Source organism: Arctopsyche grandis, chromosome 10, assembly GCF_051622035.1.
Source record: "Arctopsyche grandis isolate Sample6627 chromosome 10, ASM5162203v2, whole genome shotgun sequence".
NCBI lineage: Eukaryota > Metazoa > Arthropoda > Insecta > Trichoptera > Hydropsychidae > Arctopsyche > Arctopsyche grandis.
The window spans coordinates 1,913,175-1,928,996 of NC_135364.1; the positions used below are offsets into that span (position 1 = coordinate 1,913,175).

The 15,822-nt window shown below is 32.8% G+C and overlaps 1 protein-coding gene across 4 annotated transcripts; it reads left to right on the plus strand.

The window, feature by feature from the left end:
* Nucleotides 1–317: 317 nt before the first annotated feature.
* Nucleotides 318–6,951, plus strand: LOC143917902 (kelch-like protein 28). 4 transcript variants are annotated; one of them, XM_077439525.1, is made up of 11 exons: nucleotides 318–393; nucleotides 825–1,001; nucleotides 1,084–1,238; nucleotides 1,316–1,518; nucleotides 2,640–2,837; nucleotides 2,928–3,107; nucleotides 3,188–3,340; nucleotides 4,118–4,263; nucleotides 4,789–4,999; nucleotides 6,471–6,645; nucleotides 6,795–6,951. In XM_077439525.1, the coding sequence occupies exons 2-11, from the start codon at nucleotides 883–885 to the stop codon at nucleotides 6,926–6,928; spliced, it is 1,674 nt and encodes a 557-aa protein (XP_077295651.1). In that variant the 5' UTR covers nucleotides 318–393; nucleotides 825–882; the 3' UTR covers nucleotides 6,929–6,951. The 4 variants fall into 4 exon arrangements, with proteins under 4 accessions (XP_077295651.1, XP_077295650.1, XP_077295652.1 ...); XM_077439524.1 differs by having other exon boundaries at nucleotides 320–697; XM_077439526.1 differs by lacking the exon at nucleotides 318–393 and having other exon boundaries at nucleotides 723–1,001; nucleotides 2,928–3,086; nucleotides 6,795–6,950.
* Nucleotides 6,952–15,822: the final 8,871 nt, after the last annotated feature.

The window sequence follows — 15,822 nt, forward strand, 5'->3', positions numbered from 1 at the left end:
TCGAAAGTTATTATTCAAAATATACACAATTTAAATAAACTTTCGAGATTGAGCTAAAATCGGATCATTAATAATTTAATTTCCTACATAATAATCATAACATTTCAATTTACCTAGAAAATTTGTAGATAAGCTAATCATTCGGCTAGTTAAATATAAGAATTCGACGATCTTATCATTGAATTCTTATTATCAGAATTCGACTCTACTGCTATTACAACGTTTACGATACAATCGCATATGTACATATGTTTATATGTATGTATCACAAGATTATAACGTTTCATTATTCCACATATCAGATTACAAATATTCGTACAGTGTTTGTTTTCAAACTGTACATATTGGTTCAATCGAATCATCGAAAACATCGAATAGAAGTCTATTTATTTGGTAGTTACCACTAAACTACGTAAAATGCGCCAAAAATAATAATATGAAGATTGTCACAATCATTTTGCGAATTAAACGAATTTAGTTACACATTTCTGTAATACAGATTTTATTTAATTTACGTAAAACCAAAATTTTTATTTGATTATTAAACATTAACACACAAACAGATGACTTTTTACTATCTGTATAATTTATTAATATGTACATACATGTGTTCATCCGATACAAGATTGAGAATCTCAAGTCTTTCGGTTCAAGTAATAATGTCTATGTGTGTTTATAGATCGATTTGTCGGAAAAGGTTGGTGATAAATGCTGTTTGAAGCAGTGCAGTTGCGATAAAAATTTGTTACAAATTCAGTTGGCTTCAAGTTCTCGACTTGGCAACGCGTTTTTGTGATAGTTATTATCGGTCGTTTCTTTTACAGATTCTCATAGCGTTTCGGTGCTCAAATAAAAATATATCATTATTAATTCTAAACCAAAATGTGCGAATTCGATGCAGAAATTCCCGATCGACATGCAAAAAAGATTTTAGGGCGCATGTTCGACATTTACGAAGAAAGTTTGTTGTGTAATATCGATTTGGTAGTCGGCAATAACAGGTTGGTGCATTTCTTGTGTATGGTAAAACCATTTGCCTATAAAGTTGCACTTATTTATATCAAACGACTTGCATTTTTTCAGATTTCCAGTACACAAGTTGATCCTTGTTACGAATAGCGATTTCTTCAGAAGTAGAATAAATGATACAACCAGTGAAATTATTTTGGAAGACAGTGACGAAATATTAGCGGAGTCTGTCAAGAAGACCATTCAATTCTTTTACCTTGGTGAAATTGGTAAGAGCACAGGTGAATAGAAACCGTGTTTTCTTAAAACGTTTATAAACATATCCATGGCAAAATCTCCATTTCAGAATTGCAGCTACACCAAGCGGTAAACATTATCAAATTCTCCAAAATGATTCAGATGCGAGAACTCGAAGAATACTGTTTGGCGTACCTCGAAAAAACAACAGACAATAATAATTACATTTTTATTGAAGATTTTGCCAAACAACATGGATATTTGCGACTATTCGAGCAAACAAAAGTTTATATTGCGAAGAATTATTTAGAGGTACGTCTTATGCAGTGGTGTAGTGTATAATAAAATGGAACCAGGACGGTGTTTAATTTGTATGATCCCCCCCCCCCCCTCTTTTTTATTACTTAAAACATATATCTTAATAGTGGTAGTTCAAATATTTTATTTTTATGATATTTTTTTATATTTTCTAAAAATTTCTTTCCCTGTTGACACAAAACCCGTGTTTGTGTGTCAACAGTAAGATTTCCGTTAAGCAAAGCAAAATCCACATATGTATGTATGTGGAAAATTTTAACATGTGAATTTAGAGATGTTTTTAGATAAAAGAAGCTCACAAATTTCATCAAAACATCTTTTAAGTTGTCTTTTAAATTTTTAATATACTCAGATTACTTTTAGGTTTTGGTCACCAAATGTGCTCAAGTCTGCTCACACTATTTAGCATACAAAAATGGAATATTATTTATTTATTTAATAATACATGGCGAAGGCGGCAAAGCCGATAGACTCACGGGGTTTGACTTAATATAAATGATAAATTAAAAACAAAAATATTCATAACAATAATAAGAATAAAAAAAGTAAACATGAAAAAAAAATTGACATAAGAGAATATACCAAAAGATAAAAGTTAATAAAAACATCTGGGACGGTAACATAATAACTACGAGAAAACAAAAATATAGAAAAGATATTGGAAAAGAAGAATTACAAAAATCTTGAAGTTTTAGAAAGACTTCATTTTCTATTTTCTATTTTCTATTATTCATATTTCTATTTTCATATCAAAGTGCCAGGGTGGCGACCTGCTCCGACCTGGCCCGACTACATCACTGGTCTTATGTTTGCCTTTATGTGATTGATTTCTATGACATACGATTTAGCATGTTGTATTATGTATCATGGATTTTAATATAGCCACGAAAGATTTTTCGACTATAATCATGGTTAAAAGACGACCCAAACCAGTCCCAATGTTTAATTTTAATGCATTTTATATATATATATATTAATGTACATATCGCAACTGCCTATTTTATGTACATATTTCTTCCCTCATGAAACTCGCAATTAGACTCGGCAAAAAAAAACTGAAACTTGAAAATTGTCGAGAAATTGCTTTTTTTCAAAAAATCCGATTGGTATTGCAGATAATCCAAGAAGATGAATTCCTCAATATGAGTTGTGAACGACTGGGCGAACTTCTACAGTCGGATAATTTAAATGTAGCAAAAGAAGAGGAAGCTTTTCAAGGATTGAAGATTTGGGTGCAAAAGAACTACGAGTCTCGAAAAAAGCACTTAGATACCCTGCTCAAATATATCAGATTACCTTTGTTACCTGTCCAGGTATTTCCAACTTCGTGAAATATTTCGTAGGTTATTCAAATTCGTCTATATTTATTTATAATTATTCAATGTGTATTTCTAAATTTTCAGTTTATATTAAATGAAGTGAAACCACTCTGTTACGATTCATTAAGTTGCTGTCAAATGCTGTTGGATACATTTGAATACCGTCATAATCCTGAAAAAAGACTTGGATTCCCTTCGTTAAATTCAAAACCTCGAAAGTGCTGCCAAGAAACTTTGTTAATTGTAGGAGGACAAAATGATAGTGTATTTATCATATTTATTTTCATTTCTTAAAATTACAAGTTTAAGTTAAGTTCATTAATAACGTCCATTTTGAATTTAAGACTTCAGGTAAAATTGAAATATTCGATGCTAACGATGACAAATGGTCTACATATCATGATCTGGACAATAAAACTACTAAATTTGGGGCTGTCGTGTTGAATAACAAACTAATTACTATGGGTGGTGTAACTGGCGGTAAAACCACGAACAAGGTACTATTCGTTCCATTAATAGTTTTTAGTTCTATTTTAAGATCTAAATATTATCATTGTACGTATTTAACGGCATCTATCATGAAGATTTCACATTTTTGTGTTTTGAACAAATAAATAGAGATTTGTCTTTTTTTGACAAGTGTATGTGTCTGTTAATGTATACATTGACTCGTTATTGTACATGTTACAGTCGAAGTGTATTTTCAGATGTAATATATTCCGACTGGAGTTGTAGATGATTCATATTCGAATACAATTCAGCTAGTAAATTATATCTCTACAATCGCAAATGCACTTTCAACAATGTGCGCCAGTTGTAATACAACATGCTTTTACGAATGCTTTATAATACAATAATGCGGTAATATTTGCTAGGTATTATGAATAAAAGTTAAGAGTGCCGTATTTTGGATAGCTCAAAGATTGTGTTTAAAACAAAAATGTGACTTTCCAACTCAATTTACTAGTCGAGTGACGTTTTCACGAAAACCTAACCTGATACCAACTCATGGTTGAACTGTATTTTCAGTTGTAATATATTTTGACAGTTGGAATGTAATTCGCCACATGAATCAACTTGCGTGGTTTACAGGGAATATATTCCAACTAGTCAAAATATAAGTGTAAAACATAAGAAAATATAACAATGTTAGAAAAAATGGAGGTTGCCTTTATCAGCGAGTGGTTACTAATTTTAACTGACAATTGAGGATTCAAACGTCGATTGCCCAGATCAAAAAAAATATTATTTTTACGTTTTGCTAAATTTCACAGGTTTCTTGTTTTGATATCGTCACAAAGGAAACAACAGAATTGAAAGCGATGCAACAAGAAAGGCAGTCATTTGCAGCCACCGTCATCGATGACCAAGTTTTCGTCATCGGTGGATGGAATAATAAAGCGATGAATTCCGTGGAAAGGTTATTTTCTTGAGCCAAATATTAATTTTTTTCCTTCGGTATTTAAGGAGATAATCTATTATTTGTTTCATTTTTTTATTGGGTTGATTTTCTAACGGAAAATTAATATTTAATGATTCAAAAAAATATATTTTATTAATTTAACTAATTTATTAACGTGATTTTCATGACCTCAACTTATCTTTCAACCAGTGGCGGATCAAGTAAATGGGGGGCCCCAGGCGCATTTGAAATTTGATGCCCCCCACTTCAGCAAAGAAAATGCTATCATCGTTTTTTAACATGCTTTTCAGTATATGGGTTTAAATTTGCACTCAGAATTCCGAATGATCTCCGGTTCATAGAATGCCAGCCACAAACCTCAAAATATTAATAAGAAAATTTGGTGGAATCCTATACATTTGCGAATATTATATTTATTGAGAATATAAATAAATAATAAATTAGAATGAATACTTAATATTAAATTCGATAAAATGCAAATAATGATAAAGTCGCAATGAAATTTTCCGGTTTTCATTTCAGGTATGATTTAGTTACGAATACGTGGACTAATGTGGCTCATATGTTGACACCACGTTGTTATCACGCAATAGCAGTAGTAGGGAAAGAAATTTATGCCATCGGAGGTCACGACGATAGTTGTAATAGATTAGACACAATGGAAATCTATGATACACAACAAGATAAATGGACAGCAGCCCCACCAATGAAAAAAAAAAGAGATGAAACTGCCGTGAGAATTCTTTTTACTTTATCTATATACACATATGTACATACATATATCTACGTAGTAACAATAGATTAAGTTTTGTGATCATGCGAAAATTCAAACTCGAGATTTTGACTCATTTGAACTCAGAATCGATCACTGATCACGTTTTTATGATGTACATAAAATAATGTGTGTGTGCGTGTGTCTGTTATTTTGGAGATTTTTTGAACACCGTTAATCGTATCGAATTGAAACTAAGTATCGGTTTCTAAAATTCTTATCGATACGATGAAAATTTTTTTCAAACTTTTAAGTTGATCGGAAATGGTACCTCCCGTTATAGGTGTCATTTTTATTAATTCAATTATTTCCTAAACTGCTCAGCGAATCAGACTGAAATTTTTTGTACATATGTTCATTGTTTAAATACTTTTACCTCAACTTAAATTAGTACTTTTAATCCAGAGGTTCGAGTTTTTTTATTTCTCTCTATGTACATATATAATATATAAAATTTGGTGAGCACCCGTCAACCGGAATTGGCAGTCTACTCCTGTTCGATTTTTATTTCACTATTTTTTGATCCCTTACACTAGAAAATTCAAGTAAAATCTCTATATCAATGTGATGAAAATCATCAAATTGAGTAAACCGGAAGTGGGATATTTTCCCCTTAAAAAAGAAAAAAAATTGTCACCACACGATTTTTTCCACATCCCTTAATATATCAGGTTGAAAATTTATATTCGTTATCTTTATATACTAACATAGAGATGATAAGGTTTTGGTCAGAATTCGTAAGCCGGAAGTAGAATTTTTTTTAAAATAATATTTCATTATTTTATTTTGACCTTTTAACCTCTACAGACCCAACTTTTTAATATCGGTTTTAATAATATTCTTTATTTAATTTCTGTTATATAGACTTATAAGGATAAATATATATGGGCGAAATTTTTTTTTAATTTCAATTTTGGAAAATACAGTATGTTCATGGTTATCTACAAATAGTACCAAGTTGTATGAACTGTTATTGTTGATGTTTAATTTTAAAAAATAAACGATCATTTAATTTTTAAAAATAAACCCAGAAAGCAATAAAAAACTTTATGTACATTGTAATGTACACTGGGCATGTAGAAGTTAAATTATTTTTATCTTTTTGATATGTAATGTGTATAATATTTATTAAAAAATCCCGACAACCGAAAGTAGATTTTTTGTCTTGTATAAGATTCCTTACATTTGCGCTCAATTTGTATCGAAAATACTCTCATAGCCGGTATATGTGAATGTGTATGTACGTTGAATTATCGAATTTTGTTTTTTTATCCTTATATTCCTCAACACATAAATAATGTCGTGGGTTGGTCACATCCGATTTTTTTTAGTAATAAATCCTATAACCGATCAATTTGTATTAATCAGCTTTAAATACAAACACATAACAGTTAAGTCGTCTTCGCTGAATACCATTTGTTGCAAATTACAGGCTGTCGCAATGGGAGACCACATTTACGCTATTGGAGGTTATAATAGATTTTCGGTTCTTAAATCAGTGGAGCGATTTGACATCAAGTCTCAAACCTGGACGTCGGTGGCCAGTCTTCCTGAACCAAACAATGGGCAAAACGCGATTGCTTTCGACGAGAAAATCATTTGCGTTGGTGCGTTTCTCAGTGATTTAAATACAGTACAAATTTATCTCATTTACCGGGTGTTGTGTGATCGTTTTTAAAAATGGACCGTTTTTTAAACACGAATTAATTGTTACTTTAACGAAAATATTAATCAATGTGTCTTAAAATATTTTCAGGAGGTGAAAATTCAAAATCAGTGCTTAAATACGACCCAGGCACAGACAAATGGACAAATCATGGATCAATTTCAGAACCGCGTTTCTATTTTAATTTATTAGTAGCATCTACAAATCTTCATTATAAAGAATGAATAAATTGTGAAATGAATATTCAAAAAATATGTATTTTATTTCAATTCAACACAATTACAGACACACATACATTAAAGACAAACATATTAGCACACACACATTTTTTCAAGATAATGAAAATGTTATCAGTGATAGATTCTTAGTTCGAATCAGTCAAAATCTTGAGTTCGAATTTTCGCATGATCACAAAACTTCATCTATTGTTACTACGTACATAGATAAAGTAAAAAGATGACCTGTAAGGGGATATTCCACTTTCAGTCAGTTTTAATTTGAAAAACATATATAATGATATATATTTCGTTCGTGTATTATATAGGGATATGTATATATTATTTGGTATCTAATCTATAATTTGAAAAGAGACTTTGTATGTAAGTATCCTTGGTCGTCGTTGTCCGTAGATCGGTGACGTCATCGAACACGTGATTCGATTTTTTTTTTTTTCGATCCATCGGCGCCGATTTGTTTTTTTCGATTCAATGGATTCACCCCCGCGGGGGCGCAAGGCGAGTAGCTTCATGGGGCCCCGCCAGGGGCGCCACAAGGGGCGCAGCCTCATGGGGCGCAGCCCCATGGGGCTCAAAAGGGGGCGCAGCTTTATGGGGCACAGCCTTATCGGCCGCAGCCTTATGGGGCGCAACCTTATGGGGCGCAGCCTTAGGGGCGCAGTCTTATGGGGCGCCGCCTTATGGAGCTTAGCCGCATGGGGCCCCAAAGGGGGCGCAGCCTCATTTTTTTTTTAATTTTTAAATTTTTTTTTAATTAAATGTTTACTATTAGCTTAGTCATGTTTAAGCGGTTTATATTATAAACACTGAGCGAAGCCGGGTAATACAGCTAGTATACAATATAGAGTGAAAAAAAAAGTTATAGCTGACGGTGACACGACAACTCGTTCACAGATTTTCCGTAAACCGAGGATGCGCTCCAGGCATTACGTATACGGCCATCTCTTTCTCATCCCGTCTGTTCACCAAGATCTCGTTTACTATGCCATTACGTATGCATCCATCTCTTTCACAGACCGTCTGTTCACCGATAATAGACGGTCTGTGAAAGAGATGGCTGTTATCGGTGAACAGACGGTCTGTGAAAGAGATGGCTGCATACGTAATGGCATAGTAAACGAGATCTTGGTGAACAGACGGGATGAGAAAGAGATGGCCGTATACGTAATGCCTGGAGCGCATCCTCGGTTTACGGAAAATCTGTGAACGAGTTGTCAGGTAACCATAGCTGACTTAGCGAAAGAGTAGCAAAGAGGGCAAAAACGATCGAAATAGTGTGGACAAATGCGTCAATGTGGACAATATACGTCACTGATAAAGATGATGGAGTATTTTCGAAAGATTATCTGTTTGATGTATGTATATTGATGACCAAACCGGGCAAAATGGCAAAGTTTGAAAACGATCGGATTAGAACCCAAATTTCGTCAGACGAAAAAAATCGAAAGTGAAGTAAGAAGAGGCTAGTACAAAATAATAAAAATCGAAAGTGAAGTGAGAAGTGGCTAGTAAAAAATTTCAACGTAACGGTTATCATTTCTTTCACCAGTACCAAGTTTCAGAGTGATAAGATTAGCATTGTATTATGTATTTTGTTTAGCACTGAATAGACTAAAACTACATAAACGAAAGTCGAGTCGACACTGCCAAATTAAGGTTTTAAAGTTCATCGTGGGCAAATTGAATTTTAAGCATGTCTAAATGGAGATTTCCCGCTTTCAACCGTCCCGTCGCCAGACCACCTTCCCGCCCATCGACCCCGCCCCTCCCCTCCCGGGAAATTGCACATTTCCCGGCCTCGTTACAAACCTGGACCCGGTCGGAGCAATCAACCAGTACATACTACACGCAAATAAACGGATATTTACAACCAACTAACCGTCTACTAAAAGTGTAAACGGGCTGATTTCACAGAATTTTCCACCTGCTGGAAAATCACAATTGTAATGTATGTATATTCATATGTTGAAATGAAGACAACGCATCTCGTCCGTATATGAAAATACGCCAAATCAGAAACCACCACACGTAAAATGTAAATAACGAAAAGAAAGGAAAGTGCGAGCTATTTTTTGTTATGATACTGTCTTATGACTTCATAGAGAGTGATTTTTTATTTTATTTTATTTTTATTTTTCAATTAATCATGCACATTCTCCTAACAGATTGCTCCAAAGCGGCGATAAATTATATAATACATATATTATTAAATACATAATTAAACATACAAACAAATCGAAACAACATCTGACATCTATGGTCAGACATAATAACATTATTTATTATGTATAAATACGAAATATTTATATTTCAATAATCGTTCATAGAAACATATATGGAGAAAATCTAGCGAAACATAAGAGATAATAATAGCTCAAGGTTTTCGCAATAGAAAATTAGATTTTACAAGAATCGTTTCAAATCAGAAAAATTGACAAATTCTGATAAGAAACGACCGACCTTGACAATCCAATGTCTGGCCAGCAACGAAACTCCAGTGGGAAGCGAACTCATGACCCCTAGCACTAGAGCACGCTGCTGGTTTACGTCGCATAATATTTTTTTCAATGAATGAGTATTGTATGTAGGATGTTTTTGCTATAATACAGTAAAATGATCAATTTTTTGTAATAGTTCTTCATTTTTCAAGCTGCTGTGACACTACTATACTACTCGCTTAAAACTTGCTTTACTGTGCTAAAAAAAATCCGCTAGCTACTATGCTAGACTCTAAGCGTCTATTATAAAAGTCGCTGAATTATGAGACACTGAAAAACTCGCAAATTAATGGGACATCTATGAATTGTACATAAATATTATTGTACATTAATCAATCTCAAATAGTGGTGACATAGTAGATGGGAAGGATATTTAGCCAATTTTACCGGGAAACGTTTGAACAATGAAATCAGAGAAAATTGGCAAACTCTGATAGGAAACGATCGACCTGTAGTCACAAATATCCAGGTCTGACCAGCAGCACTACAGATATACTCAGAAAATTATTTTCAATCGAGGTCAGCTCATGGGATTGAACCCGGCGCCTCTCGACGCTAAGCAGAAGCTTAACAACCCAGCTATGCTGCTGGCTATGTGTTTTAAATTAAAATAATGCAATAAATACTTCCGAGGTTAAATTAATAAAAATCATTTTATCATGTATTAAACGTCGAATAATATAAAATAAGTGGAAGAAATGAAAAAAATAGTGGCTGAAGCAGCGCCATCATTCCAAGGCGGATATCATCCTCACACTGGCTATCGAGAGCGACACGTACTGAATTCCCCCTATCTATGAGACACGTGTACAAGGGGCTTTCCATGAAAATAATTATTTGTGTTGATATTGATCAATGCTTTCATTTCGCAATGGCATAATTCGAATCATAATGGTTTTGATGTGGAATGCATAATATATGAAGACCCAGTATTCAGTATATTAAGAGAAATAAAATAAAATATAAGTTCTGGTCATTCACTATCCATGGCATTGCGGCAAGTGTTATTTATTCATTTCATTCATGCATGCCAAATTAATCATTCATACATGCACTCTTTGAAGTTTCAATATTAATTCCTACTGTACATATATTTATTCGTGGAACAAGACTGTGCTTATTTTTAGGATTGATCAATATCAAGCTACATAAGGTCAACTATAAAACGACTTTGCAGCTTTTTATCGTTAAAACCATTAATACAAGCATTTTTACACAATGTAAATTCATACAAACATCATCCACAGTGATATCTATGGAGAAATGTTTGCAGCATTTTATTATAGAAATTGGCGAATCACAAGACGCTGAATAGCTTGAGATTTGCAAGAGAGATTTCAATGGAAATGCAAATTTACAGGAAACGTTTCAATGAAAATCAGAAAAATTGGCAAACTCTGAAAGGAAACGATCGACCTGGAGTCACAGACCAAGGTCTGGCCAACAGCTACTAGTGGGAATCGAACCGTAATCACAATATGTTAAGCACTAGTCCATGCTGCTGGTTATATAAAACATTGATCTATTTTGTATGTTTTAGGCGCAACTTATGAATATAAAGCGTATCTTAGATGACATTCCATATATGTATGTATACGCTTTATGTAAGTACAAAGTTTCTGGCCAGGAAGGTTTACCTGTTAGGCTTTCTGGTATAAATTAAAGTAAAAATAAATAAAAATACAAGCATTTTATACAATACGAATTCATTCAAACATCAGCCACAGTGACATCTATGGAGAAATTTTTTACAGAATTTTATTATAGAATTTGGTAAACCTGAAGACGCTGAATAACTTGAGATTTTCAAGAGAGATTGCCAATTTAGATGAACCGGTCCGATGAAAATCATAAAAATTGGCAAAATCTGATCGACCTGGAATCACAAACAGTCACTAGTAGGAATCGAACCGTAATCACTCCGCTCGAAAGCACAATATTTTAAGCACTAGTCCACGCTGCTGGTTATAGATATGTATGCAGTGATGTAGTCGGGCCAGGTCACCGCCCTGGCACTTCAATTGATATAAACATTGTTTTTCGAGTGCAATTAAAAAATATTTTGACTAAAATTTCATATAAAATGTTGTATTCCAAATATTGTGAGTACATACATATATAGAGTCTCGTTCTAACACTCGATGACCACAATCGAATAGTAAACTGAGCACATTCAAAACTTAAAAGACGTTTAATTTTATTTATTTTATTTTATTTTATTGTCACAAATCAATACACACTCGCCATTACAGATTTGCTCCAATGCGACGGGTGTACGTTAATGAAATACATAAACAATCAGAAATCAGAAATACAGTAATACATACATATACAATCAGAATATATAGAATATAACAATTAATCAGAAATAATAATCATAGTGACATCTATGGATTTCAGATTACTGTGTATAATTAATACAAATTATACACAGGCAGATTTTTGTGACAACAGGATTAGATTTTTTGATACCAATTTTCAGGAACCGTTTCAGCAATGATCAGATAAAATTGGCAAACTCTGATAGAGAAACGATCGATTTGGAGTCACAAAACCCCCAAATCTAACCAGCAGTGGCGAGGACACGAACCTATGACCTCAGTGATGCTAAATATATACGCTATCACTAAGCCAAACTGCTGGCTAATGAAATTTATTGGCTTTTTTATCTAAAACCACCCAAAATTTCGAAAGAAAATATTCTTTAAACTATTGAGCATACGCACTTGAGGATAGATACAATGAGAGAACTCAGCTTAAATGAATAGTCATCTCTAAATTCACATGTTAAAATTTGATAGTTTTTTGACATATGTATACATATGTATACACACGGTTTTAGCATTGCTAAAACCAAATGTTGCTGTTGACACATAAAGACGGGTTTTGCAGAATCAAAGATGTTGAAGTGGATGGAGGTTTTTATAAATTATAAAAAATACATAATAATTGCAACAAGTAAGAATATTTTTTAATTATTATTTTTTTATAAATATTTGAACTACCAATATTAGGATACAATTTTTTTTTAGTAAGAAAAAAAGCGGGAGGGGGTCGTAAAAATTAAACACCGACCTGGTTCTTTTTTACTTAGCAGTACACCAGTGTATGTACATATGTATGTATATAAGATTCACGTATTTCAGTAGTATTATAGAGTGCGGCAAAGAGTAACAAACTTGGCTAAAGTGGATGCTGTGGAAACATCACACGACACTGGGAAAATTTGGAAATCAAGTGTCCACACACGCGCGAATCCCAAACCCGTATTAACGTTATCGGAAAAACCTCTAAAGAGCCTACAAAAGGTGAGGTACGCGATTGCGTGTGGCGCGTGAATAATTCAAAAGGACCCCCCCCCCCATCATCCCCATCTCCACATAGTTCTCTTTTATAAAACAATGAAATTTTATTCGAGAGAGTGGGTTTATTTTCGCCATTATTCTAGTCGGCCGGGTCCATAGTCGGCCACTTGCCGCCACATGTTCCCATTTCTCGGTTATGTTTGAACACGAATGCGGGCCCTGAACGAATGCAAATTTTCCCTTTCTTGCCTGGCGGCTGCCACTTTTCCTTATTAGGTCGGGAAAACAACACGGCGATGCTCTCCGCGAGAAGTAAATAGACCAGGTGCTCGTCCCGGAAAAACGCAAAAGATTTTCCGCGATCGCTGAATTTTCACTTTTCACGCCGACGGTCTCTCCCCATGTTGATTTACATACACACCAGTTTCTAGCAATGAAAATATCTCATAAATAAATTTGTTTATTCAAAAATCAAAAATTATGTGAAAATCTATTATCTGTGAAAGGTCAATGCGCAAATAGTATGGAAGAAAAACCCACGGCGGACAGAAATGAAATTGTGAGGATATATAGATAAATGTCTCTAGTTTATCATGGTAAGGGTCGCTTTCTTGTGGGTTGTGGGAATATTGAAAAAATATTGCAACGAGCGAGACGCGACCCTATACCTGTGTGTGAGAGAGAGGGAGCGAACGTATACCTGCCGGGTATGTACATCAACATCACGCGGGACGTACATCAACTCGCCAAAACCCTTTACTTACTAAAGTTTTGTAAGCGTCGAAGGGTAGCTACCCGTGGAGAAGAAACCAAAACAAACCCGGAAGAAAAAAAAATCTGAGTATGGCTGCTTTAGTGGCTATTTAACAGAACGACAACTTATATTTAATAGTAGTATTCGATTTTTTGAATAAATATATTTTTGGTTCAAACTTTGTTCTCCCATGGATTCTAAATAAAATAACCATATATAATGTTAAGTGAATTCATACTCTTTCATTTTATATCATTTTCATTCATGTCTGCGACCGGGTCGGATTGCGCCCAATGACCTTTAATTAAAAAAAAAAAATTTTAGCGTCATTCAAAATGAACCGATTTTATTCGTATTTATTTAGTAGTATTTTAATTCAACTATACGTATTACTAGCTGTATTATCCGGCTTCGCTCAGTATTTGTAATATTACGCTAATCTAATAGTAAACATTTTATTAAATTTATTTGAATAGTTTTATTTTACATGTATATACATTTATTTGAATACTCATTTATTTCTACTTTATCTATGTACGTAGTAACAATATATGAAGTTTTATGATCATGCGAAAATTCGAACTCGAGATTTTGACTGATTCGAACTCGGAATCGATTACTGATCACGTTTTCATGATCTAGAAAAAATGTGTGTGTCTGTGTATTTTGGGGATTTTTTGAACACCGTTGTTGATTCGTTTCACATGATTGGTTTCGGTCAGTCCGGATGACAAATTTTGAAACTCTATCTGGTGAGGACTTATAGAATTCATAACTTGAAAATCATAATCGAGAAAGAATATTACGAAATACAAAAACGTTGTAAACATAGAATGAATTCAAGACGATAAACGATATATAATAATAATAATTATTATTTTTAGTTGTTTGTGTATATATATGTTTTGTATTTGTTATGTCTAATTTATTATTTTGTTTCTTGTCTTTTCTGTTATATTTTTGACCATTGTGGCGCATTAGGAATTCCTGTAATGCTACAACGGTCCAAACTTTAAATAAATAAATAAATAAATATCGAACTGAAACTTAGTATCGGTTACTAAAATTCTTATCGACACAACGTAATTTTTTTCAAATTTTTAAGTTGACTGGAAATAGTACCTTCCCTTATAGCTGTCCTCTTTTTTTAAGTTTTTGAATTAAATTATCACCCAAATCGCTAACTGAATCGGATTAAAATTTTTTTTATTAAATTGACTGTCACGAACAAACAAACATATATAATAGTAAGTAAATCGGCAAACTGCGATGGAAATTGATTGATCTGGAGTCACAAATTCCAGGTCTGGCCAGTAGAAACCGGTGGGATTTGAACCCGTGACCACTTTGTTCAGAGCATTATATACTAACCACTAGTCTATTCTGATGGCTATGATAAGTTAAGATATATTTTGTTAAAAAATAAAACAGTTATCGTCAAGAAAGATATGTGTATTTTTCAGGGCTGTGGAATTGACCAAAATTTACATTCTCTAAAGCTTAACTAAAATTTCTTTCGAAATTATACATATATGTATATGTATTAGATTAAAGGAATTAAAAAAACCACAAAAAATTGATAAATAACACAGTTTATTGAATTAGTAATGAAATAGTATATGTGTATGAATTTCATATACAAACAAATCAATTTAATCCAAAAATTGAGAATTTATTTTTTCCAAAACGGAGGAAACATCGGTTTTGGCCAGAACACATTAAAATATGTGCAATTCAACGATTTTATTTAAAATTTAATTTAAAATCAAGACTTTTATAAAGAAATTAAAATTATAAGTCGATTTACTTCAATAAAATAGCATTAGTTAACGCATACCGTAATACTAGTAATTAAAAAAAAATAGTCGGAGTCAGTTGATTTTGTACGACTCCAACTCTAATTCCACAGATTTGATATATTTGTTCCATTGATATATCCAAATATATAAATAATTGATTTCAAAATATTGGAATCTATTGTGAATCACTTACATAAAATTTTATTAATTTAAAATTGATTAAACGTACTATATTATGTACCTTATATGTCAATTTCAATATACATATATAATTTTCATATAAAAATTCTTCTGCATTATATAAAGCCGAACAAAAGCTATAATTAACGAAATTTGAATTTTTCAATATTCATCAAGACTGGTGCAATTATCTACAATTAATAACCTTAATTATTATAATGAAAATATCCAAGCGATAGTCTTCATTAAAAACAGACATCAAAATGAAAATATCAAAATAGCTTTGATGCCGAGTAAAAAGCTTCATAATTAACAATTCCGAAAATTTTTATACTAATACAAAAAG